This window comes from Taudactylus pleione, unplaced genomic scaffold, assembly GCF_031769625.1.
Source record: "Taudactylus pleione unplaced genomic scaffold, aTauple2 ptg001043l, whole genome shotgun sequence".
Classification (NCBI taxonomy): domain Eukaryota; kingdom Metazoa; phylum Chordata; class Amphibia; order Anura; family Myobatrachidae; genus Taudactylus; species Taudactylus pleione.
Window position 1 is genome coordinate 447,555 of NW_028285444.1, and position 26,816 is coordinate 474,370.

General features: G+C 44.7%; 1 protein-coding gene across 1 annotated transcript in view; it reads right to left on the bottom strand.

Moving 5' to 3' along the window:
* Positions 1-26,816, bottom strand: part of LOC148453994 (connector enhancer of kinase suppressor of ras 2-like) — a 970,642-nt gene that overhangs the window by 283,672 nt on the left and 660,154 nt on the right. Inside the window, exon 11 of the mRNA XM_088461402.1 lies at positions 20,071-20,282. Coding sequence (XP_088317528.1) covers positions 20,071-20,282 — 212 coding nt within the window. The remainder of the gene's footprint in view (positions 1-20,070; positions 20,283-26,816) is intronic.

Consider the following 26,816-nt stretch of genomic DNA (forward strand, 5'->3'; position numbering starts at 1 on the left):
ATACACCTAGCCTCACTAGTAGCAGAGCACAGTACAATGTACAGGGTACAGCAGGTATACACCTAGCCTCACTAGTAGCAGAGCACAGTACAATGTACAGGGTACAGCAGGTATACACCTAGCCTCACTAGTAGCAGAGCACAGTAACAATGTACAGGGTACAGCAGGTATACACCTAGCCTCACTAGTAGCAGAGCACAGTACAATGTACAGGGTACAGCAGGTATACACCTAGCCTCACTAGTAGCAGAGCACAGTACAAAGTACAGGGGTCAGCAGGTATACACCTAGCCTCACTAGTAGCAGAGCACAGTACAATGTACAGGGGTACAGCAGGTATACACCTAGCCTCACTAGTAACAGAGCACAGTACAATGTACAGGTTACAGCAGGTATACACCTAGCCTCACTAGTAGCAGAGCACAGTAACAATGTACAGGGGTCAGCAGGTATACACCTAGCCTCACTAGTAGCAGAGCACAGTAACAATGTACAGGGGTCAGCAGGTATACACCTAGCCTCACTAGTAGCAGAGCACAGTACAATGTACAAGTTACAGCAGGTATACACCTAGCCTCACTAGTAGCAGAGCACAGTAACAATGTACAGGGTACAGCAGGTATACACCTAGCCTCACTAGTAGCAGAGCACAGTAACAATGTACAGGGGTCAGCAGGTATACACCTAGCCTCACTAGTAGCAGAGCACAGTACAATGTACAGGGGTCAGCAGGTATACACCTAGCCTCACTAGTAGCAGAGCACAGTAACAATGTACAGGTTACAGCAGGTATACACCTAGCCTCACTAGTAGCAGAGCACAGTACAATGTACAGGGGTCAGCAGGTATACACCTAACCTCACTAGTAGCAGAGCACAGTACAATGTACAGGGGTCAGCAGGTATACACCTAGCCTCACTAGTAGCAGAGCACAGTAACAATGTACAGGTTACAGCAGGTATACACCTAGCCTCACTAGTAGCAGAGCACAGTAACAATGTACAGGTTACAGCAGGTATACACCTAGCCTCACTAGTAGCAGAGCACAGTAACAATGTACAGGTTACAGCAGGTATACACCTAGCCTCACTAGTAGCAGAGCACAGTAACAATGTACAGGGGTCAGCAGGTATACACCTAGCCTCACTAGTAGCAGAGCACAGTACAATGTACAGGGTACAGCAGGTATACACCTAGCCTCACTAGTAGCAGAGCACAGTAACAATGTACAGGGGTCAGCAGGTATACACCTAGCCTCACTAGTAGCAGAGCACAGTACAATGTACAGGGTACAGCAGTTATACACCTAGCCTCACTAATAGCAGAGCACAGTATAATGTACAGGGGTCAGCAGGTATACACCTAGCCTCACTAGTAGCAGAGCACAGTACAATGTACAGGGTACAGCAGGTATACACCTAGCCTCACTAGTAGCAGAGCACAGTAACAATGTACAGGGTACAGCAGGTATACACCTAGCCTCACTAGTAGCAGAGCACAGTACAGTGTACAGGGGTCAGCAGGTATACACCTAGCCTCACTAGTAGCAGAGCACAGTAACAATGTACGGGGTACAGCAGGTATACCCCTAGCCTCACTAGTAGCAGAGCACAGTAACAATGTACAGGGGTCAGCAGGTATACACCTAGCCTCATTAGTAGCAGAGCACAGTAACAGTGTACAGGGTACAGCAGGTATACACCTAGCCTCACTAGTAGCAGAGCACAGTACAATGTACAGGGTATAGCAGGTATACACCTAGCCTCACTAGTAGCAGAGCACAGTACAATGTACAGGGGTCAGTAGCAATACACCTAGCCTCACTAGTAGCAGAGCACAGTACAGTGTACAGGGGTCAGCAGGTATACACCTAGCCTCACTAGTAGCAGAGCACAGTAACAATGTACGGGGTACAGCAGGTATACCCCTAGCCTCACTAGTAGCAGAGCACAGTAACAATGTACAGGGGTCAGCAGGTATACACATAGCCTCACTAGTAGCAGAGCACAGTAACAATGTACAGGGTACAGCAGGTATACACATAGCCTCACTAGTAGCAGAGCACAGTACAAAGTACAGGGGTCAGCAGGTATACACCTAGCCTCACTAGTAGCAGAGCACAGTACAATGTACAGGGGTACAGCAGGTATACACCTAGCCTCACTAGTAACAGAGCACAGTACAATGTACAGGTTACAGCAGGTATACACCTAGCCTCACTAGTAGCAGAGCACAGTAACAATGTACAGGGGTCAGCAGGTATACACCTAGCCTCACTAGTAGCAGAGCACAGTAACAATGTACAGGGGTCAGCAGGTATACACCTAGCCTCACTAGTAGCAGAGCACAGTACAATGTACAAGTTACAGCAGGTATACCCCTAGCCTCACTAGTAGCAGAGCACAGTAACAATGTACAGGGTACAGCAGGTATACACCTAGCCTCACTAGTAGCAGAGCACAGTAACAATGTACAGGGGTCAGCAGGTATACACCTAGCCTCACTAGTAGCAGAGCACAGTACAATGTACAGGGGTCAGCAGGTATACACCTAGCCTCACTAGTAGCAGAGCACAGTAACAATGTACAGGTTACAGCAGGTATACACCTAGCCTCACTAGTATCAGAGCACAGTAACAATGTACAGGTTACAGCAGGTATACACCTAGCCTCACTAGTAGCAGAGCACAGTACAATGTACAGGGGTCAGCAGGTGTACACCTAGCCTCACTAGTAGCAGAGCACAGTAACAATGTACAGGGGTCAGCAGGTATACACCTAGCCTCACTAGTAGCAGAGCACAGTACAATGTACAGGTTACAGCAGGTATACACCTAGCCTCACTAGTAACAGAGCACAGTAACAATGTACAGGGGTCAGCAGGTATACACCTAGCCTCACTAGTAGCAGAGCACAGTAACAATGTACAGGGGTCAGCAGGTATACACCTAGCCTCACTAGTAGCAGAGCACAGTACAATGTACAGGTTACAGCAGGTATACACCTAGCCTCACTAGTAGCAGAGCACAGTAACAATGTACAGGGATCAGCAGGTATACACCTAGCCTCACTAGTAGCAGAGCACAGTAACAATGTACAGGTTACAGCAGGTATACACCTAGCCTCACTAGTATCAGAGCACAGTAACAATGTACAGGTTACAGCAGGTATACACCTAGCCTCACTAGTAGCAGAGCACAGTACAATGTACAGGGGTCAGCAGGTGTACACCTAGCCTCACTAGTAGCAGAGCACAGTAACAATGTACAGGGGTCAGCAGATATACACCTAGCCTCACTAGTAGCAGAGCACAGTACAATGTACAGGTTACAGCAGGTATACACCTAGCCTCACTAGTAGCAGAGCACAGTAACAATGTACAGGGTACAGCAGGTATACACCTAGCCTCACTAGTAGCAGAGCACAGTAACAATGTACAGGGGTCAGCAGGTATACACCTAGCCTCACTAGTAGCAGAATAGAATGTGCACAGGGAAAAAATGGTGGCTGCTTTTTACACCCCCTGGCAAGCCCCGCCCTTTGTTATTATTATTTAAATTTCCCACCAATCATGAAGAGCCTCTTCTCTTGTTTTGGGAAAGTCAAGATGAAACTCACGATTCGTAAGGTCCGACGGATCGTGAGATTGGAAGTCAAATTGGTAGTTTTTTTACCAAATCGTGCTCACGACTTCCGGGGAGCTCCCGCGGAGAGTGCGCGGCAAATCGTACATATCGGCTGATCGTCCATGTGTGCGGCCAGCTTAACACTTTAGCCAAAATGTAACAGCCTGTGATTTGCACAATTTTGGTGAGATAGTTGCTACATTTAAAATGACAATTAATTTTAAGGCAAAACCAACCCGGTTTCCACATAAAACAAGTTATTGCTATAAATTCACTGGCTATCTCGCCGAAATTACAGGTTACAGTATAACGTTTGGGCCGAAATCTTCATACAAGAATGGTGACCTGGAGGGTTCTGGCTACCACTTGTATCAGTGCTCAGAGGGTAACACAACCCAACACCGGGAAGGCGAGCTTTTGGGTGATGTTCCCAAATGCAAAGGCTAATCCGGTATATTATATACCCGAGGCCTAATGTTTCACCTAAGGTTCCCTGATGTCTGTCACAGTGGGGAGCACTCTCCTTGGGGCTGCATGCAATGCCTTCACCCCAGGTTACTAACATTTTGGATTCATTTTTTTATCTATGGAATTCTACTCAAAACTGAAAATTGGAATAGAAATAAGCCTGCAATTAGCATTGTTTCAGCTGTCTTGTGTCAGAGGTGTTATATAATAATTGCCACCCGCAAATTCTTTTTAATATAAAATGACTCACTCTGTGCTGGATGCATAATCTCTATTTCCTGAATATCATGTTTTATCTCATTCTATTTTTGCAAGGGGCAGAGCAGATGGGTGAAAACCGAGGGACTATTAATAGAAAGGCTGCATGACAGATAAACTTCAGCCTAATTAGCAGTGTTGTCTCATGCTCAGCGAGACGGATAAGGTGGAACAGTCCTGCACAGATGACTGCACCGTGCGCCATAGACACCCTACACGCGCTCCTCTTACTCCAGGGTCGGTTTTGTTCTCTAGTTTGTGACTGATATTCCATCGTTTTGTGCGCCCGGCCCATATACATTTCTAATTCACATTCGGAAAAATGATGCACAATATAGGATTAGGTAGAGTAGCGTTATATAGTTTCTACAATTTTGCATAAAAGCCTAAATGGGCCTATTTATTAATGATCAGGTTTTAGTGCAGATTCTGCATTCAGATCACCATAAAAAGAAAAGAGAAGGTTCCGCTCACACATGTACTCAGAAACACACGCAGGGGCGGGAGCCCTTCCCTGCCATGTGTAACGCTAAAGTGATCGCTATACAGCTTAGAACATTTACATACAGATACAGTTCCGTGGAACAGCAGCAACAAATGAATTGTGTTGTACCTCTGAGAAATTCGATTCATTTGCGCCAATTTTTCATCAAATATGTTTCCGGAAAATATATACTAGGTGGGACCTGGCAGAGGGCGGAGTCACGGTGCAGGGTTATGTGCGTGTATATATATATATATATATAAAGGGAGGGAGAGGAAAAAGCTCCTGATAGAGTAATAAATTAAGTAAATAGGGGTAGCCATACAACAGGTAATCCTTTTCTATACGTACCAGATATATTTTTTTGAAGAGATTTTAGTGGATATATTCCTGGTTTCAGTAAAAAGTGTTTGAATGTGCAAAAATAAACAAAAAGATAAAGATGATGAATAAAAAATAATAAACAATAAAATTGTTAGAGTCCGGTATTATGTAGGCTAGTCAGTGTTTTGCCCTCTTCTTGTGGAAAAAATTCAATAATAATAATAATAATAATAATAATAAAAAAACTGGATATGGTTTATATGGACAAAAACTGCATTTATTACAATAATAACAGGGAAAAAAAGGGAGATATATAAAAAAGACAAAAAATGGGGATACAGTACAAGAAAATGTATAAAATAGGCGAGGAATACAGCATACAATAAAGATAAAAGCTTTTATAAAATATTAAATAAGAATTAGCTGAGTAAAAAAGTCACATAAAGAGCTAGGTAGTGCAGTCCCTCAATAGGATAGTTTGTTTTTAGGGTCTCATTCAGACCCGCTCGCGAGCGCAGGACGCTCGCAAGCGGGTCGATGGTACCCAAATACGCATGCGTACAACGGAGGCTGCTCCGTCGTGCGCATGCGAGAGACCCGGCAAGTGACGGGGAAGCCGCCACTCGGGGTCTTGCACCAAAGGGGGCGTGCTGTCGATGGTGAGTGACAGCACGCCTCCTGTGGTGGGCGTGGCTGCCCAGACGGAGGCGTTCCCATGGGAACGCCTACCATCTGGGTCCGGCCCCACTGACATCACTAGTGATGTCAGTGGGAGTGCTTTTGGCTCTGATAGAGCCAAAATCCCTCCAGGGCTTGCGGCAGCGAGACCCTACCGCAGGGTCTCGTCGCAAGCGAGATGGTCGCGATGGTCTTGACCATCGCGACCATCTTTTTGGCTGCTCGCATAAGCTGTGGGTGGTCACCCACAGCTATGCGAGTGTCCAGGAGGACGCACCAAAAAAACCAAACAAAAACGCCCTGATTCAGAGCGGGCGCTCGTTCAGAGCGTCCGGCTCTGAATCAGGCCCCTAGTCCATATATTGGTAGGTGGGACCTCCTCCACCTACCAATACAGTATATGGAGTAAAGAGAAACTATCCTATTGAGGGACTGCACTACCTAGCACTTTATGTGACTTTTTTACTCGGGATGCAATCGGGAAACCTGTTGACGTGATACCGGCAGCCGGCTTCCCGACTGTCATATCCCGGCAAGGGTGAAATGCCTGGCGTCTATATCTAGACGCCTGTCATTTTCCCTACGCGGAAGACAAGCGCCAGACATCCCGAATGAAGGGATGCCGGATGCCGCGAGCTGACAGCCACGGGGGGGGAGGGTTAGGTTTAGGGCTCCCGGGGGGGACTTAGGTTTAGGCAGCGGGGAAGGGTGGGGGTTAAGGTTAGCCACTTAGAGGGGGGATTAGGGTTAGGCACTTGGGGGGGAGGTTAGGGATAGGCACCCTAAGGAGGGTTAGGGGGGCGGTATTTCATATAGATTCCTTTTACTCAGCTAAGTCTTATTTAATATTTTGGAAAAGCTATCTTTTTATCTTTATTATATGCTGTATTCCTCGCCTATTTTATACATTTTCTTGTACTGTATCCCCATTTTTTGTCTTTTTTATATATCTCCCTTTTTTCCCTGTTATTATTGTAATAAATGCAGTTTTATTCCATATAAACCATATCCAGTTTTTCTATTATTATTATTATTGAATTTTTTCCACAAGAAGAGGGCAAAACACTGACTAGCCTACATAATACCGGACTCTAACAATTTTATTATTTATCATTCATCATCTTTATCTTTTTGATTATTTTTGCACATTGGAACACTTTTCAGTGAAACCAGCAATATATCCACTAAAATCTCTTGAAAGAAAACATCTGGTACGTATATAAGAGGATTACCTGTTGTATGGCTACCCCTATTTACTTGATTTATTACACTATCAGGCAATTTTTCCTCTCCCTCACTTTCCAGATTTACTTAGTTGTCTCATCCAAACCAGCATTCTGAGGAGGTGGGAGCTGCCACCTCTTATACACAGAGGAGAAGTGTATTGTCTTCTATGAAGTATGTTTATGGACATGTTTGAACACTAATTGGGATATTAAAATATCAGGAAGCCCCAGGTGCCTAGAATATTGTTTCTTATATATATACATATATGTATACAGTGTATATATATATATATATATATATATATATAGTAAGGTGGGACCTGGCAGAAGGTGGAGTCACAGTGCTGGGTTATGTATGTGTGTGTGAGTGTGTATATATATATATATATAATATATATATATAAATCACCAACCAGACGGCACTCGTATCAATAATATGGCGGGACACCAAGATACATTCGGCGTATCTTGGTGTCCCGCCATATTATTGATACGAGTGCCTCCAGGTTGGTGATTTATACATCGTGATCCCCGGATGGGGCCCATGTGAGGAAGGCACCTATTTGCGTATTTCTTAACTGGATGAGGAGTGCTGCTGGAGTGGCACCTGGCAGAGGGTGGAATCACAGTGCTGGGCTATGTATGCGTGTGTATATATATATATAGTAAGGTGGCACCTGGCAGAGGGTGAAGTCACAGTGCTGGGCTATGTATGCGTGTATATATATATATAGTAAGGTGGCACCTGGCAGAGGGTGGAATCACAGTGCTGGGCTATGTATGCGTGTGTATATATATATATAGTAAGGTGGCACCTGGCAGAGGGTGAAGTCACAGTGCTGGGCTATGTATGCGTGTATATATATATATAGTAAGGTGGCACCTGGCAGAGGGTGAAGTCACAGTGCTGGGCTATGTATGCGTGTGTATATATATATATATAGTAAGGTGGCACCTGGCAGAGGGTGAAGTCACAGTGCTGGGTTACATTAAATCACAAAACAATTGCAGAAATTGCAGGATGTATAACAATGTATCAGTAGGAACAGATACTTTAGATGAGGCAGATTATAATATGAGTAAATACTTTGGAAATACAGAACGACAACTGAAATAATAAATATCCCCTGCATACGTTACAATGTTCTTCATTTTGTAATGCGCCAACATAAGTAGCTTTGATTTAGTATTTTTTCTGAACTGTGAATATATACAGTAATTCTGTGCATATACAATTAGTGGTAGACACTGCTCAGGTACAGGGGAAGTGACTGTTGCCAGGCCCAGCTGTTATAGGCCCAACATGCTGCCTGCTCTGTTATAATGCAGATGTATTGTTCTGTACTGTACTGCGCCATTGTATGCTGCCTGCTCTGTTATACTGCAGATGTATTGCTATGTACTGTACTGTGCTATTGTATGCTGTCTGCTGTTATACTGCAGATGTATTGCTCTGTACTGTACTGCGCCATTGTATGCTGCCTGCTCTGTAGTAATGCAGATGTATTGCTCTGTACTGTACTGCGCCATTGTATGCTGCCTGCTCTGTTATACTGCAGATGTATTGCTATGTACTGTACTGTGCTATTGTATGCTGCCTGTTGTTATAATGCAGATGTATTGCTATGTACTGTACTGCGCTATTGTATGCTGCCTGCTGTTATAATGCAGATATATTGCTATGTACTGTACTGCGCCATTGTATGCTGCCTGCTCTGTTATACTGCAGATGTATTGCTATGTACTGTACTGCGCCATTGTATGCTGCCTGCTGTTATAATGCAGATGTATTGCTATGTACTGTACTGCGCTATTGTATGCTGCCTGCTGTTATAATGCAGATATATTGCTATGTACTGTACTGCGCCATTGTATGCTGCCTGCTCTGTTATAATGCAGATGTATTGTTCTGTACTGTACTGCGCCATTGTATGCTGCCTGCTGTTATAATGCGGATATATTGCTATGTACTGTACTGCGCCATTGTATGCTGCCTGCTGTTATAATGCAGATGTATTGCTCTGTACTGTACTGCGCTATTGTATGCTGCCTGCTGTTATACTGCAGATGTATTGCTCTGTACTGTACTGCGCTATTGTATGCTGCCTGCTGTTATAATGCAGATGTATTGCTCTGTACTGTACTGCGCTATTGTATGCTGCCTGCTGTTATAATGCAGATGTATTGCTCTGTACTGTACTGTGCTATTGTATGCTGCCTGCTGTTATAATGCAGATGTATTGCTATGTACTGTACTGCGCTATTGTATGCTGCCTGCTCTGTTATAATGCAGATGTATTGCTATGTACTGTACTGCGCTATTGTATGCTGCCTGCTGTTATAATGCAGATGTATTGCTCTGTACTGTACTGCGCTATTGTATGCTGCCTGCTGTTATAATGCAGATGTATTGCTCTGTAATGTACTGCGCTATTGTATGCTGCCTGCTGTTATAATGCAGATGTATTGCTCTGTACTGTACTGCGCTATTGTATGCTGCCTGCTGTTATAATGCAGATGTATTGCTATGTACTGTACTGCGCTATTGTATGCTGCCTGCTCTGTTATAATGCAGATGTATTGCTATGTACTGTACTGCGCTATTGTATGCTGCCTGCTCTGTTATAATGCAGATGTATTGCTATGTACTGTACTGCGCCATTGTATGCTGCCTGCTGTTATAATGCAGATGTATTGCTCTGTACTGTACTGCGCCATTGTATGCTGCCTGCTCTGTTATAATGCAGATGTATTGCTCTGTACTGTACTGTGCTATTGTATGCTGCCTGCTGTTATAATGCAGATGTATTGCTATGTACTGTACTGCGCCATTGTATGCTGCCTGCTGTTATAATGCAGATGTATTGTTCTGTACTGTACTGCACTATTGTATGCTGCCTGCTCTGTTATAATGCAGATGTATTGCTCTGTACTGTACTGCGCTATTGTATGCTGCCTGCTCTGTTATAATGCAGATGTATTGCTCTGTACTGTACTGCGCCATTGTATGCTGCCTGCTCTGTTATAATGCAGATGTATTGCTATGTACTGTACTGCGCTATTGTATGCTGCCTGCTGTTATAATGCAGATACATTGCTATGTACTGTACTGCGCTATTGTATGCTGTCTGCTGTTATACTGCAGATGTATTGCTCTGTACTGTACTGCGCTATTGTATGCTGCCTGCTGTTATAATGCAGATATATTGCTATGTACTGTACTGCGCCATTGTATGCTGCCTGCTGTTATAATGCAGATGTATTGCTCTGTACTGTACTGCGCCATTGTATGCTGCCTGCTCTGTTATAATGCAGATGTATTGCTCTGTACTGTACTGCACTATTGTATGCTGCCTGCTCTGTTATAATGCAGATGTATTGCTCTATACTGTACTGCGCTATTGTATGCTGCCTGCTCTGTTATAATGCAGATGTATTGCTATGTACTGTACAGCACCATTGTATGCTGCCTGCTGTTATAATGCAGATGTATTGCTCTGTACTGTACTGCGCTATTGTATGCTGCCTGCTGTTATAATGCAGATGTATTGCTCTGTACTGTACTGCGCTATTGTATGCTGCCTGCTGTTATAATGCAGATGTATTGCTCTGTACTGTACTGTGCTATTGTATGCTGCCTGCTGTTATAATGCAGATGTATTGCTATGTACTGTACTGCGCTATTGTATGCTGCCTGCTCTGTTATAATGCAGATGTATTGCTATGTACTGTACTGCGCTATTGTATGCTGCCTGCTGTTATAATGCAGATATATTGCTCTGTACTGTACTGCGCTATTGTATGCTGCCTGCTGTTATAATGCAGATGTATTGCTCTGTACTGTACTGCGCTATTGTATGCTGCCTGCTGTTATAATGCAGATGTATTGCTCTGTACTGTACTGCGCTATTGTATGCTGCCTGCTGTTATAATGCAGATGTATTGCTATGTACTGTACTGCGCTATTGTATGCTGCCTGCTCTGTTATAATGCAGATGTATTGCTATGTACTGTACTGCGCTATTGTATGCTGCCTGCTCTGTTATAATGCAGATGTATTGCTATGTACTGTACTGCGCCATTGTATGCTGCCTGCTGTTATAATGCAGATGTATTGCTCTGTACTGTACTGCGCCATTGTATGCTGCCTGCTCTGTTATAATGCAGATGTATTGCTCTGTACTGTACTGTGCTATTGTATGCTGCCTGCTGTTATAATGCAGATGTATTGCTATGTACTGTACTGCGCCATTGTATGCTGCCTGCTGTTATAATGCAGATGTATTGTTCTGTACTGTACTGCACTATTGTATGCTGCCTGCTCTGTTATAATGCAGATGTATTGCTCTGTACTGTACTGCGCTATTGTATGCTGCCTGCTCTGTTATAATGCAGATGTATTGCTCTGTACTGTACTGCGCTATTGTATGCTGCCTGCTCTGTTATAATGCAGATGTATTGCTATGTACTGTACTGCGCTATTGTATGCTGCCTGCTGTTATAATGCAGATATATTGCTATGTACTGTACTGCGCTATTGTATGCTGTCTGCTGTTATACTGCAGATGTATTGCTCTGTACTGTACTGCGCTATTGTATGCTGCCTGCTGTTATAATGCAGATATATTACTATGTACTGTACTGCGCCATTGTATGCTGCCTGCTGTTATAATGCAGATATATTGCTATGTACTGTACTGCGCCATTGTATGCTGCCTGCTCTGTTATAATGCAGATGTATTGCTCTGTACTGTACTGCGCTATTGTATGCTGCCTGCTCTGTTATAATGCAGATGTATTGCTATGTACTGTACTGCGCTATTGTATGCTGCCTGCTGTTATAATGCAGATATATTGCTATGTACTGTACTGCGCTATTGTATGCTGTCTGCTGTTATACTGCAGATGTATTGCTCTGTACTGTACTGCGCTATTGTATGCTGCCTGCTGTTATAATGCAGATATATTGCTATGTACTGTACTGCGCCATTGTATGCTGCCTGCTGTTATAATGCAGATGTATTGCTCTATACTGTACTGCGCTATTGTATGCTGCCTGCTCTGTTATAATGCAGATGTATTGCTATGTACTGTACAGCACTATTGTATGCTGCCTGCTGTTATAATGCAGATGTATTGCTCTGTACTGTACTGCGCTATTGTATGCTGCCTGCTCTGTTATAATGCAGATGTATTGCTCTGTACTGTACTGCGCTATTGTATGCTGCCTGCTCTGTTATAATGCAGATGTATTGTTATGTACTGTACTGCGCTATTGTATGCTGCCTGCTCTGTTATAATGCAGATGTATTGCTCTGTACTGTACTGCGCTATTGTATGCTGCCTGCTGTTATAATGCAGATGTATTGCTCTGTACTGTACTGCGCTATTGTATGCTGCCTGCTCTGTTATAATGCAGATGTATTGCTCTGTACTGTACTGCGCTATTGTATGCTGCCTGCTCTGTTATAATGCAGATGTATTGTTCTGTACTGTACTGCACTATTGTATGCTGCCTGCTCTGTTATAATGCAGATGTATTGTTCTGTACTGTACTGCGCTATTGTATGCTGCCTGCTCTGTTATAATGCAGATGTATTGTTATGTACTGTACTGCGCCATTGTATGCTGCCTGCTGTTATAATGCAGATGTATTGCTCTGTACTGTACAGCACTATTGTATGCTGTCTGCTGTTATACTGCAGATGTATTGCTATGTACTGTACTGCGCCATTGTATGCTGTCTGCTGTTATACTGCAGATGTATTGCTCTGTACTGTACTGCGCCATTGTATGCTGCCTGCTCTGTTATACTGCAGATGTATTGCTATGTACTGTACTGTGCTATTGTATGCTGCCTGCTGTTATAATGCAGATGTATTGCTATGTACTGTACTGCGCTATTGTATGCTGCCTGCTGTTATAATGCAGATATATTGCTATGTACTGTACTGCGCCATTGTATGCTGCCTGCTGTTATAATGCAGATGTATTGCTATGTACTGTACTGCGCTATTGTATGCTGCCTGCTGTTATAATGCAGATATATTGCTATGTACTGTACTGCGCCATTGTATGCTGCCTTCTGTTATAATGCAGATGTATTGCTATGTACTGTACTGCGCTATTGTATGCTGCCTGCTGTTATAATGCAGATATATTGCTATGTACTGTACTGCGCCATTGTATGCTGCCTGCTCTGTTATAATGCAGATGTATTGTTCTGTACTGTACTGCGCCATTGTATGCTGCCTGCTGTTATAATGCAGATATATTGCTATGTACTGTACTGCGCCATTGTATGCTGCCTGCTGTTATAATGCAGATGTATTGCTCTGTACTGTACTGCGCTATTGTATGCTGCCTGCTGTTATACTGCAGATGTATTGCTCTGTACTGTACTGCGCTATTGTATGCTGCCTGCTGTTATAATGCAGATGTATTGCTCTGTACTGTACTGCGCTATTGTATGCTGCCTGCTGTTATAATGCAGATGTATTGCTCTGTACTGTACTGTGCTATTGTATGCTGCCTGCTGTTATAATGCAGATGTATTGCTATGTACTGTACTGCGCTATTGTATGCTGCCTGCTCTGTTATAATGCAGATGTATTGCTATGTACTGTACTGCGCTATTGTATGCTGCCTGCTGTTATAATGCAGATGTATTGCTCTGTACTGTACTGCGCTATTGTATGCTGCCTGCTGTTATAATGCAGATGTATTGCTCTGTACTGTGCTATTGTATGCTGCCTGCTGTTATAATGCAGATGTATTGCTCTGTACTGTACTGTGCTATTGTATGCTGCCTGCTGTTATAATGCAGATGTATTGCTATGTACTGTACTGCGCTATTGTATGCTGCCTGCTCTGTTATAATGCAGATGTATTGCTATGTACTGTACTGCGCTATTGTATGCTGCCTGCTCTGTTATAATGCAGATGTATTGCTATGTACTGTACTGTGCTATTGTATGCTGCCTGCTGTTATAATGCAGATGTATTGCTATGTACTGTACTGCGCCATTGTATGCTGCCTGCTGTTATAATGCAGATGTATTGTTCTGTACTGTACTGCACTATTGTATGCTGCCTGCTCTGTTATAATGCAGATGTATTGCTCTGAACTGTACTGCGCTATTGTATGCTGCCTGCTCTGTTATAATGCAGATGTATTGCTCTGTACTGTACTGCGCTATTGTATGCTGCCTGCTCTGTTATAATGCAGATGTATTGCTATGTACTGTACTGCGCTATTGTATGCTGCCTGCTGTTATAATGCAGATATATTGCTATGTACTGTACTGCGCTATTGTATGCTGTCTGCTGTTATACTGCAGATGTATTGCTCTGTACTGTACTGCGCTATTGTATGCTGCCTGCTGTTATAATGCAGATATATTGCTATGTACTGTACTGCGCCATTGTATGCTGCCTGCTGTTATAATGCAGATGTATTGCTCTGTACTGTACTGCGTCATTGTATGCTGCCTGCTCTGTTATAATGCAGATGTATTGCTCTGTACTGTACTGCACTATTGTATGCTGCCTGCTCTGTTATAATGCAGATGTATTGCTCTATACTGTACTGCGCTATTGTATGCTGCCTGCTCTGTTATAATGCAGATGATTTGCTATGTACTGTACAGCACTATTGTATGCTCCCTGCTGTTATAATGCAGATGTATTGCTCTGTACTGTACTGCGCTATTGTATGCTGCCTGCTCTGTTATAATGCAGATGTATTGCTCTGTACTGTACTGCGCTATTGTATGCTGCCTGCTCTGTTATAATGCAGATGTATTGTTATGTACTGTACTGCGCTATTGTATGCTGCCTGCTCTGTTATAATGCAGATGTATTGCTCTGTACTGTACTGCGCTATTGTATGCTGCCTGCTGTTATAATGCAGATGTATTGCTCTGTACTGTACTGCGCTATTGTATGCTGCCTGCTCTGTTATAATGCAGATGTATTGCTCTGTACTGTACTGCGCTATTGTATGCTGCCTGCTCTGTTATAATGCAGATGTATTGTTCTGTACTGTACTGCACTATTGTATGCTGCCTGCTCTGTTATAATGCAGATGTATTGTTCTGTACTGTACTGCGCTATTGTATGCTGCCTGCTCTGTTATAATGCAGATGTATTGCTCTGTACTGTACTGTGCTATTGTATGCTGCCTGCTGTTATAATGCAGATGTATTGCTATGTACTGTACTGCGCTATTGTATGCTGCCTGCTCTGTTATAATGCAGATGTATTGCTATGTACTGTACTGCGCTATTGTATGCTGCCTGCTCTGTTATAATGCAGATGTATTGCTATGTACTGTACTGCGCCATTGTATGCTGCCTGCTGTTATAATGCAGATGTATTGCTCTGTACTGTACTGCGCCATTGTATGCTGCCTGCTCTGTTATAATGCAGATGTATTGCTCTGTACTGTACTGTGCTATTGTATGCTGCCTGCTGTTATAATGCAGATGTATTGCTATGTACTGTACTGCGCTATTGTATGCTGCCTGCTGTTATAATGCAGATGTATTGCTCTGTACTGTACTGCGCCATTGTATGCTGCCTGCTCTGTTATAATGCAGATGTATTGCTCTGTACTGTACTGCACTATTGTATGCTGCCTGCTCTGTTATAATGCAGATGTATTGCTCTATACTGTACTGCGCTATTGTATGCTGCCTGCTCTGTTATAATGCAGATGTATTGCTATGTACTGTACAGCACTATTGTATGCTGCCTGCTGTTATAATGCAGATGTATTGCTCTGTACTGTACTGCGCTATTGTATGCTGCCTGCTCTGTTATAATGCAGATGTATTGCTCTGTACTGTACTGCGCTATTGTATGCTGCCTGCTCTGTTATAATGCAGATGTATTGTTATGTACTGTACTGCGCTATTGTATGCTGCCTGCTCTGTTATAATGCAGATGTATTGCTCTGTACTGTACTGCGCTATTGTATGCTGCCTGCTGTTATAATGCAGATGTATTGCTCTGTACTGTACTGCGCTATTGTATGCTGCCTGCTCTGTTATAATGCAGATGTATTGCTCTGTACTGTACTGCGCTATTGTATGCTGCCTGCTCTGTTATAATGCAGATGTATTGTTCTGTACTGTACTGCACTATTGTATGCTGCCTGCTGTTATAATGCAGATGTATTGTTCTGTACTGTACTGCGCTATTGTATGCTGCCTGCTCTGTTATAATGCAGATGTATTGTTATGTACTGTACTGCGCCATTGTATGCTGCCTGCTGTTATAATGCAGATGTATTGCTCTGTACTGTACAGCACTATTGTATGCTGTCTGCTGTTATACTGCAGATGTATTGCTATGTACTGTACTGCGCCATTGTATGCTGTCTGCTGTTATACTGCAGATGTATTGCTCTGTACTGTACTGCGCCATTGTATGCTGCCTGCTCTGTTATACTGCAGATGTATTGCTATGTACTGTACTGTGCTATTGTATGCTGCCTGCTGTTATAATGCAGATGTATTGCTATGTACTGTACTGCGCTATTGTATGCTGCCTGCTGTTATAATGCAGATATATTGCTATGTACTGTACTGCGCCATTGTATGCTGCCTGCTGTTATAATGCAGATGTATTGCTATGTACTGTACTGCGCTATTGTATGCTGCCTGCTGTTATAATGCAGATATATTGCTATGTACTGTACTGCGCCATTGTATGCTGCCTTCTGTTATAATGCAGATGTATTGCTATGTACTGTACTGCGCTATTGTATGCTGCCTGCTGTTTTAATGCAGATATATTGCTATGTACTGTACTGCGCCATTGTATGCTGCCTGCTCTGTTATAATGCAGATGTATTGTTCTGTACTGTACTGCGCCATTGTATGCTGCCTGCTGTTATAATGCAGATATATTGCTATGTACTGTACTGCGCCATTGTATGCTGCCTGCTGTTATAATGCAGATGTATTGCTCTGTACTGTACTGCGCTATTGTATGCTGCCTGCTGTTATACTGCAGATGTATTGCTCTGTACTGTACTGCGCTATTGTATGCTGCCTGCTGTTATAATGCAGATGTATTGCTCTGTACTGTACTGCGCTATTGTATGCTGCCTGCTGTTATAATGCAGATGTATTGCTCTGTACTGTACTGTGCTATTGTATGCTGCCTGCTGTTATAATGCAGATGTATTGCTATGTACTGTACTGCGCTATTGTATGCTGCCTGCTCTGTTATAATGCAGATGTATTGCTATGTACTGTACTGCGCTATTGTATGCTGCCTGCTGTTATAATGCAGATGTATTGCTCTGTACTGTACTGCGCTATTGTATGCTGCTTGCTGTTATAATGCAGATGTATTGCTCTGTACTGTGCTATTGTATGCTGCCTGCTGTTATAATGCAGATGTATTGCTCTGTACTGTACTGTGCTATTGTATGCTGCCTGCTGTTATAATGCAGATGTATTGCTATGTACTGTACTGCGCTATTGTATGCTGCCTGCTCTGTTATAATGCAGATGTATTGCTATGTACTGTACTGCGCTATTGTATGCTGCCTGCTCTGTTATAATGCAGATGTATTGCTATGTACTGTACTGTGCTATTGTATGCTGCCTGCTGTTATAATGCAGATGTATTGCTATGTACTGTACTGCGCCATTGTATGCTGCCTGCTGTTATAATGCAGATGTATTGTTCTGTACTGTACTGCACTATTGTATGCTGCCTGCTCTGTTATAATGCAGATGTATTGCTCTGAACTGTACTGCGCTATTGTATGCTGCCTGCTCTGTTATAATGCAGATGTATTGCTCTGTACTGTACTGCGCTATTGTATGCTGCCTGCTCTGTTATAATGCAGATGTATTGCTATGTACTGTACTGCGCTATTGTATGCTGCCTGCTGTTATAATGCAGATATATTGCTATGTACTGTACTGCGCTATTGTATGCTGTCTGCTGTTATACTGCAGATGTATTGCTCTGTACTGTACTGCGCTATTGTATGCTGCCTGCTGTTATAATGCAGATATATTGCTATGTACTGTACTGCGCCATTGTATGCTGCCTGCTGTTATAATGCAGATGTATTGCTCTGTACTGTACTGCGTCATTGTATGCTGCCTGCTCTGTTATAATGCAGATGTATTGCTCTGTACTGTACTGCACTATTGTATGCTGCCTGCTCTGTTATAATGCAGATGTATTGCTCTATACTGTACTGCGCTATTGTATGCTGCCTGCTCTGTTATAATGCAGATGATTTGCTATGTACTGTACAGCACTATTGTATGCTCCCTGCTGTTATAATGCAGATGTATTGCTCTGTACTGTACTGCGCTATTGTATGCTGCCTGCTCTGTTATAATGCAGATGTATTGCTCTGTACTGTACTGCGCTATTGTATGCTGCCTGCTCTGTTATAATGCAGATGTATTGTTATGTACTGTACTGCGCTATTGTATGCTGCCTGCTCTGTTATAATGCAGATGTATTGCTCTGTACTGTACTGCGCTATTGTATGCTGCCTGCTGTTATAATGCAGATGTATTGCTCTGTACTGTACTGCGCTATTGTATGCTGCCTGCTCTGTTATAATGCAGATGTATTGCTCTGTACTGTACTGCGCTATTGTATGCTGCCTGCTCTGTTATAATGCAGATGTATTGTTCTGCACTGTACTGCACTATTGTATGCTGCCTGCTCTGTTATAATGCAGATGTATTGTTCTGTACTGTACTGCGCTATTGTATGCTGCCTGCTCTGTTATAATGCAGATGTATTGCTCTGTACTGTACTGTGCTATTGTATGCTGCCTGCTGTTATAATGCAGATGTATTGCTATGTACTGTACTGCGCTATTGTATGCTGCCTGCTCTGTTATAATGCAGATGTATTGCTATGTACTGTACTGCGCTATTGTATGCTGCCTGCTCTGTTATAATGCAGATGTATTGCTATGTACTGTACTGCGCCATTGTATGCTGCCTGCTGTTATAATGCAGATGTATTGCTCTGTACTGTACTGCGCCATTGTATGCTGCCTGCTCTGTTATAATGCAGATGTATTGCTCTGTACTGTACTGTGCTATTGTATGCTGCCTGCTGTTATAATGCAGATGTATTGCTATGTACTGTACTGCGCTATTGTATGCTGCCTGCTCTGTTATAATGCAGATGTATTGCTCTGTACTGTACTGCGCTATTGTATGCTGCCTGCTCTGTTATAATGCAGATGTATTGCTATGTACTGTACTGCGCTATTGTATGCTGCCCCATGATGCTATAAACTGCTGTAAGAGACCGCGCAGGAGATGAGGAAGCTAAAATGATATAATGTTGCCTTTGGGTCGGGAAATCTATCTTGGCTCAGCTGTCAGTATTAACATATTATGGTGAAAGAGTTCCCATTAGACCCCTTACGTCACGCTGCATTCACATGTACGTTATATAGAGTCAGAAATGGCAGCTCAACAAGCCAGTAAAGTATTTGTAACTCAGAAATAGCAACCGCTGAATGTTACTGAGCGGATCAATATACTAAATGTGCCCCCTGTACGCTCTCATTCCTCTACAGCAGGTTTCCATGTTAAAGGGGAGATGCTACCCTACTTCAGGCAGCAGAGAGTGACTGACAGGTCTTCCATCTTGCTGGGGAAAATTAACTAGGTGCATTCATACAGAAAGTCAGGTGGCGAGTGAGGTCACAGCAGCTTAGATGACTGTAGCCTCAGCTGTGTGAGACACTGTCCTACTGATGTGGGTGGATCTCTATCTGTCTGTAACAGAGGGTCACACTGAGCTTGGTTCATGCGTAGTGTTGGGAGCCTACATACAGTATTATGGTTTGAAGGTGTTTAATAAATCTTAATGCATGTTTCTGCCACAGTTGTAGAGGTAATTATATCCACATACACGGGGTAAGTTTTAGGACGTATCACTCAGAGGCAGGGAGGAAATCAGTGCAGTTTAGTGATTGAGGGCGAGGTAATGGATCATACCGTGAGTCGGCGTCTTTTCTCTTCTCCGCACCCCTGTAGATCTACCTCTCTCATATTCTGAGCCAACGTCATGTCCCTCACCTTCAATTAAAGTGTAATATTTGCCGCTCTCGTGCTCTAGGAAATAGCTGGGAGACTCTGAGCCTTTCATCCCCGACTTGCTGACTCCGAATTTATTGATGTCGTCACAGGACACTATCCCAATGTCATCCCTACAAAGATCAAACAGAACAGGCAGGAAAATGTAACCAGCGAGAAAGATCGATGCTTTAATCTTAGCGAGTAACACTGAGCCACATCGCTGTACAAACATAGATAGACATACACATCTTATTAATGCAGACATGGATTCATCTCCAGACATGTATCTTTTATATACAGACATAAATGTCATCATGTACCGTAACTGCCGGAATAGCCGGGGAGTAAAGCAGAGGTTTCCTGATCATAAAGCCCTGCACAGTGACCAGCGTTATATAAATCCCCGCTCACTGTAAGGCTACTAGTATAGGTTATAGGCAGGTGCTGCTGGGGCAGAGGGGGCAGATATTATCACTCTGATGTGTTAGTGCCAGGATACTAGTATAGGTTATAGGCAGGTGCTGCTGGGGCAGAGGGGGCAGATATTATCACTGTGATGTGATAGAGCCAGGATACTAGTATAGGTTATAGGCAGGTGCTGCAGGGGCAGAGGGGGCAGATATTATCACTGTGATGTGTTAGAGCCAGGATACTAGTATAGGTTATAGGCAGGTGCTGCTGGGGCAGAGGGGGCAGATATTATTACTGTGATGTGTTAGAGCCAGGATACTAGTATAGGTTATAGGCAGGTGCTGCTGGGGCAGAGGGGGCAGATATTATCACTGTGTTGTGTTAGTGCCAGGATACTAGTATAGGTTATAAGCAGGTGTTGCTGGGGCAGAGGGGGCAGATATTATCACTGTGATGTGTTAGAGCCAGGATACTAGTATAGGTTATAGGCAGGTGCTGCTGGGGCAGAGGGGGCAGATATTATCACTGTGATGTGTTAGAGCCGGGATACTAGTATAGATTATAGGCAGGTGCTGCTGGGGCAGAGGGAGCAGATATTATCACTGTGATGTGTTAGAGCCAGGATACTAGTATAGGTTATAGGCAGGTGCTGCTGGGGCAGAGGGGGCAGATATTATCACTGTGATGTGTTAGAGCCAGGATACTAGTATAGGTTATAGGCAGGTGCTGCTGGGGCAGAGGGGGCAGATATTATCACTGTGATGTGATAGAGCCAGGATACTAGTATAGGTTATAGGCAGGTGCTGCAGGGGCAGAGGGGGCAGATATTATCACTGTGATGTGTTAGAGCCAGGATACTAGTATAGGTTATAGGCAGGTGCTGCTGGGGCAGAGGGGGCAGATATTATTACTGTGATGTGTTAGAGCCAGGATACTAGTATAGGTTATAGGCAGGTGCTGCTGGGGCAGAGGGGGCAGATATTATCACTGTGTTGTGTTAGTGCCAGGATACTAGTATAGGTTATAAGCAGGTGTTGCTGGGGCAGAGGGGGCAGATATTATCACTGTGATGTGTTAGAGCCAGGATACTAGTATAGGTTATAGGCAGGTGCTGCTGGGGCAGAGGGGGCAGATATTATCACTGTGATGTGTTAGAGCCAGGATACTAGTATAGGTTATAGGCAGGTGCTGCTGGGGCAGAGGGGGCAGATATTATCATTCTGATGTGTTAGAGCCAGGATACTAGTATAGGTTATAGGCAGGTGCTGCTGGGGCAGAGGGGGCAGATATTATCACTGTGATGTGTTAGAGCCAGGATACTAGTATAGGTTATAGGCAGGTGCTGCTGGATCAGATATTATCACTCTGATGTGTTAGAGCCGGGATACTAGTATAGGTTATAGGCAGGCGCTGCTGGGGCAGAGGGGGCAGATATTATCACTGTGTTGTGTTAGTGCCAGGATACTAGTATAGGTTATAAGCAGGTGTTGCTGGGGCAGAGGGGGCAGATATTATCACTGTGATGTGTTAGAGCCAGGATACTAGTATAGGTTATAGGCAGGTGCTGCTGGGGCAGAGGGGGCAGATATTATCACTGTGATGTGTTAGAGCCAGGATACTAGTATAGGTTATAGGCAGGTGCTGCTGGGGCAGAGGGGGCAGATATTATCATTCTGATGTGTTAGAGCCAGGATACTAGTATAGGTTATAGGCAGGTGCTGCTGGGGCAGAGGGGGCAGATATTATCACTGTGATGTGTTAGAGCCAGGATACTAGTATAGGTTATAGGCAGGTGCTGCTGGGGCAGAGGGGGCAGATATTATCACTCTGATGTGTTAGAGCCGGGATACTAGTATAGGTTATAGGCAGGTGCTGCTGGGGCAGAGGGGGCAGATATTATCACTGTGATGTGTTAGAGCCAGGATACTAGTATAGGTTATAGGCAGGTGCTGCTGGGGCAGAGGGGGCAGATATTATCACTGTGATGTGTTAGAGCCAGGATACTAGTATAGGTTATAGGCAGGTGCTGCTGGGGCAGAGGGGGCAGATATTATCACTGTGATGTGATAGAGCCAGGATACTAGTATAGGTTATAGGCAGGTGCTGCAGGGGCAGAGGGGGCAGATATTATCACTGTGATGTGTTAGAGCCAGGATACTAGTATAGGTTATAGGCAGGTGCTGCTGGGGCAGAGGGGGCAGATATTATTACTGTGATGTGTTAGAGCCAGGATACTAGTATAGGTTATAGGCAGGTGCTGCTGGGGCAGAGGGGGCAGATATTATCACTGTGTTGTGTTAGTGCCAGGATACTAGTATAGGTTATAAGCAGGTGTTGCTGGGGCAGAGGGGGCAGATATTATCACTGTGATGTGTTAGAGCCAGGATACTAGTATAGGTTATAGGCAGGTGCTGCTGGGGCAGAGGGGGCAGATATTATCACTGTGATGTGTTAGAGCCAGGATACTAGTATAGGTTATAGGCAGGTGCTGCTGGGGCAGAGGGGGCAGATATTATCATTCTGATGTGTTAGAGCCAGGATACTAGTATAGGTTATAGGCAGGTGCTGCTGGGGCAGAGGGGGCAGATATTATCACTGTGATGTGTTAGAGCCAGGATACTAGTATAGGTTATAGGCAGGTGCTGCTGGATCAGATATTATCACTCTGATGTGTTAGAGCCGGGATACTAGTATAGGTTATAGGCAGGCGCTGCTGGGGCAGAGGGGGCAGATATTATCACTGTGATGTGTTAGAGCCTGGAATAACTCAATCTGACCAGCTCCTAACTTATGGGCGATGGACAAGTTCCATATATCACACAGTATATGTATAATACAGCTCAGCAGTAGTTTCTCTATTACAGAGGCAGCAGAAATGCAGTTATAGGGAATGAGAATAAATAGGGACATCGTATAGAACAAACTCTGCTATTTGGTTTATTACCTGCCTATAGCAGTGTGCTCATACAGGGGCTGCTTCTGAGCTGGGAGCAAAGCAAAAACAACAAGTAATGCTGGGTACACGCTAAACGATATATCGTTCGGACCATCAACTGGTGCTTTGCGTACACATGGTAGATTGATGAACCATGCCGTTCTCGGATATAACGCGTCAGCAGCGCAGTACAGCGGATGTGATATATCTGAAACATATATTGTGCACATCTGCCTGTGTGTATGGGTGACTGACTGACCCATATGCCGGCCGTGGGCACCAGCGACATCACAACTGGTTCCTGTGGCTAGACATATCGGTCGGCCGATTGGTGAGTGTGTATGAAAAGCTGCATAATTACCAAATCTGTCAGTATGTGTATAACTCACAGTACATTGCCCCAGGCTAACACCAGGGGGGAGGGGGGAGATGTAACATGGGCAGAGAGATTAGATTTGGGAGCGCCGTGTCCTAGCTCAGATATAGCAGTAAATTTACAGTACTAAGATGGGAGTTCTATTAAGAAGGAACCTATAGTCAGGCTGAGACGCTGCAGGAACCTATAGTCAGGCTGAGACGCTGCAGGAACCTATAGTCAGGCTGAGACGCTGCAGGAACCTATAGTCAGGCTGAGACGCTGCAGGAACTTATAGTCAGGCTGAGACGCTGCAGGGACCTATAGTCAGGCTGAGACGCTGCAGGAACCTATAGTCAGGGTGAGACGCTGCAGGAACCTATAGTCAGGCTGAGACGCTGCAGGAACCTATAGTCAGGCTGAGACGCTGCAGGAACCTATAGACAGGCTGAGACGCTGCAGGAACCTATAGTCAGGCTGTGACGCTGCAGGAACCTATAGTCAGGCTGAGACGCTGCAGGAACTTATAGTCAGGCTGAGACGCTGCAGGGACCTATAGTCAGGCTGAGACGCTGCAGGGACCTATAGTCAGGCTGAGACGCTGCAGGAACCTATAGTCAGGCTGAGACGCTGCAGGAACCTATAGTCAGGCTGAGACGCTGCAGGAACCTATAGTCAGGCTGAGACGCTGCAGGAACCTATAGTCAGGCTGAGACGCTGCAGGAACTTATAGTCAGGCTGAGACGCTGCAGGAACTTATAGACAGGCTGAGACGCTGCAGGAACTTATAGTCAGGCTGAGACGCTGCAGGAACTTATAGTCAGGCTGAGACGCTGCAGGAACCTATAGTCAGGCTGAGACGCTGCAGGAACCTATAGTCAGGCTGAGACGCTGCAGGAACCTATAGTCAGGCTGAGACGCTGCAGGAACCTATAGTCAGGCTGAGACGCTGCAGGAACTTATAGACAGGCTGAGACGCTGCAGGAACCTATAGACAGGCTGAGACGCTGCAGGAACCTATAGTCAGGCTGTGACGCTGCAGGAACCTATAGTCAGGCTGTGACGCTGCAGGAACTTATAGTCAGACTGAGACGCTGCAGGAACTTATAGTCAGGCTGAGACGCTGCAGGAACCTATAGGCAGGCTGAGACGCTGCAGGAACTTATAGTCAGGCTGAGACGCTGCAGGAACTTATAGTCAGACAGAGACGCTGCAGGAACTTATAGACAGGCTGAGACGCTGCAGGAACCTATAGTCAGGCTGAGACGCTGCAGGAACCTATAGTCAGGCTGAGACGCTGCAGGAACTTATAGTCAGGCTGAGACGCTGCAGGAACTTATAGTCAGGCTGAGACGCTGCAGGAACTTATAGTCAGGCTGAGACGCTGCAGGAACTTATAGTCAGGCTGAGACGCTGCAGGAACTTATAGTCAGGCTGAGACTCTGCAGGAACTTATAGTCAGGCTGAGACGCTGCAGGAACTTATAGTCAGGCTGAGACGCTGCAGGAACTTATAGTCAGGCTATAAGTCACACAGAGACGCTGCAGGAACTTATAGTCAGGCTGAGACGCTGCAGGAACTTACAGTCAGGCTGAGACGCTGCAGGAACTTACAGTCAGGCTGAGACGCTGCAGGAACTTATAGTCAGGCTGAGACGCTGCAGGAACTTATAGTCAGGCTGAGACGCTGCAGGAACTTATAGTCGGGCTGAGACGCTGCAGGAACCTATAGTCGGGCTGAGACGCTGCAGGAACTTATAGTCAGACAGAGACGCTGCAGGAACATATAGGACCTCATTCAGAGTCTCTCGCTAGATGCACAGGCAGAGCCGCCCACTAGCACACGTCATCTCCAGGAAGTGTATTAAAACATTGGTACATCGAGGACAATCGGTAGCGATCGCAGTGCTTGTGGTTGCCTTACCCTGCCGGAAGCACTGTGAGGACTTCAGTGTAAAAAACAGGCATGTGACGTGTACTATGACGCTGCGTGTTAATTATGCACGCCTCTAAAACGGCGTTGAAACACTCAGGCACGCCTGCGTTCACACCTGCACTCCCCCATTATCCTGTTACCACCCACAAACGGCCTCTCCCGTCACTTATTTCACTGGGCTGTCTTTGCTGGGCGAGCGAGCGGCCTGCGATTGCACAGAGTAGTTCGCGCACATGCAGAACAAAGCGTGCACATGCGCGTACGCAAACCATCAGGCCGCTTTCAAGTGCACAGCGCTAGCGAGAGACTCTGAATGAGGTCCATAGTCAGGCGGTGACCACATTTAGGGGAAGGTTTCTCATCGTCAGGAAATACAGATGCATGCTGGGAAGAGAGGGGCTCAGTATAACATGCTGCCCTCATGATATACTCCACAACCTCCGTTATTAAACTATTGCAACCTTACAGTGTATGGGGAACTGAGAATACTAATTGCAACCTCCACAATATGCAACTAAAAAGCGGAAATTAGATATACTATATAAAAAACAGATTTCTAGAAGGGGCACAAATGGATGTGTCTACAGACGCCGCCATCAGAAGGATCCTTACATGAAATGTGACATAAGAAGCACCAGACAGTTTTGCAAAGGACGGACACCCCCTGAGGGAGCTGACAAAACTGACTTTTCACAGCAATTATTTTGCTGTATTTTAAGTAAAAAAGAAAGAACCAAAATCCGTGTGTCCCTCTACATACAGACTGTACAACAGGTGCAGCGATGTGGGTGATGTTATTTGCATGACTTCCGCCAGGGTCACACAGCACGGGCAGCGCAGCCTTCATTCCGGGAATTTGCGCTTATTCGTCACCACATTCTCGTTGGATAACAGTGTAACCTACGTTGGAGTATCTGCGCATTGCCCGTAGGCACGCACATACAGATGTGTCCTCACTCGTCTTTGCTGTCGCTGCGTCACACAGACCCTCATGATGCGCCTGGTCCAGCGAGACTCTGCTAACGCCGG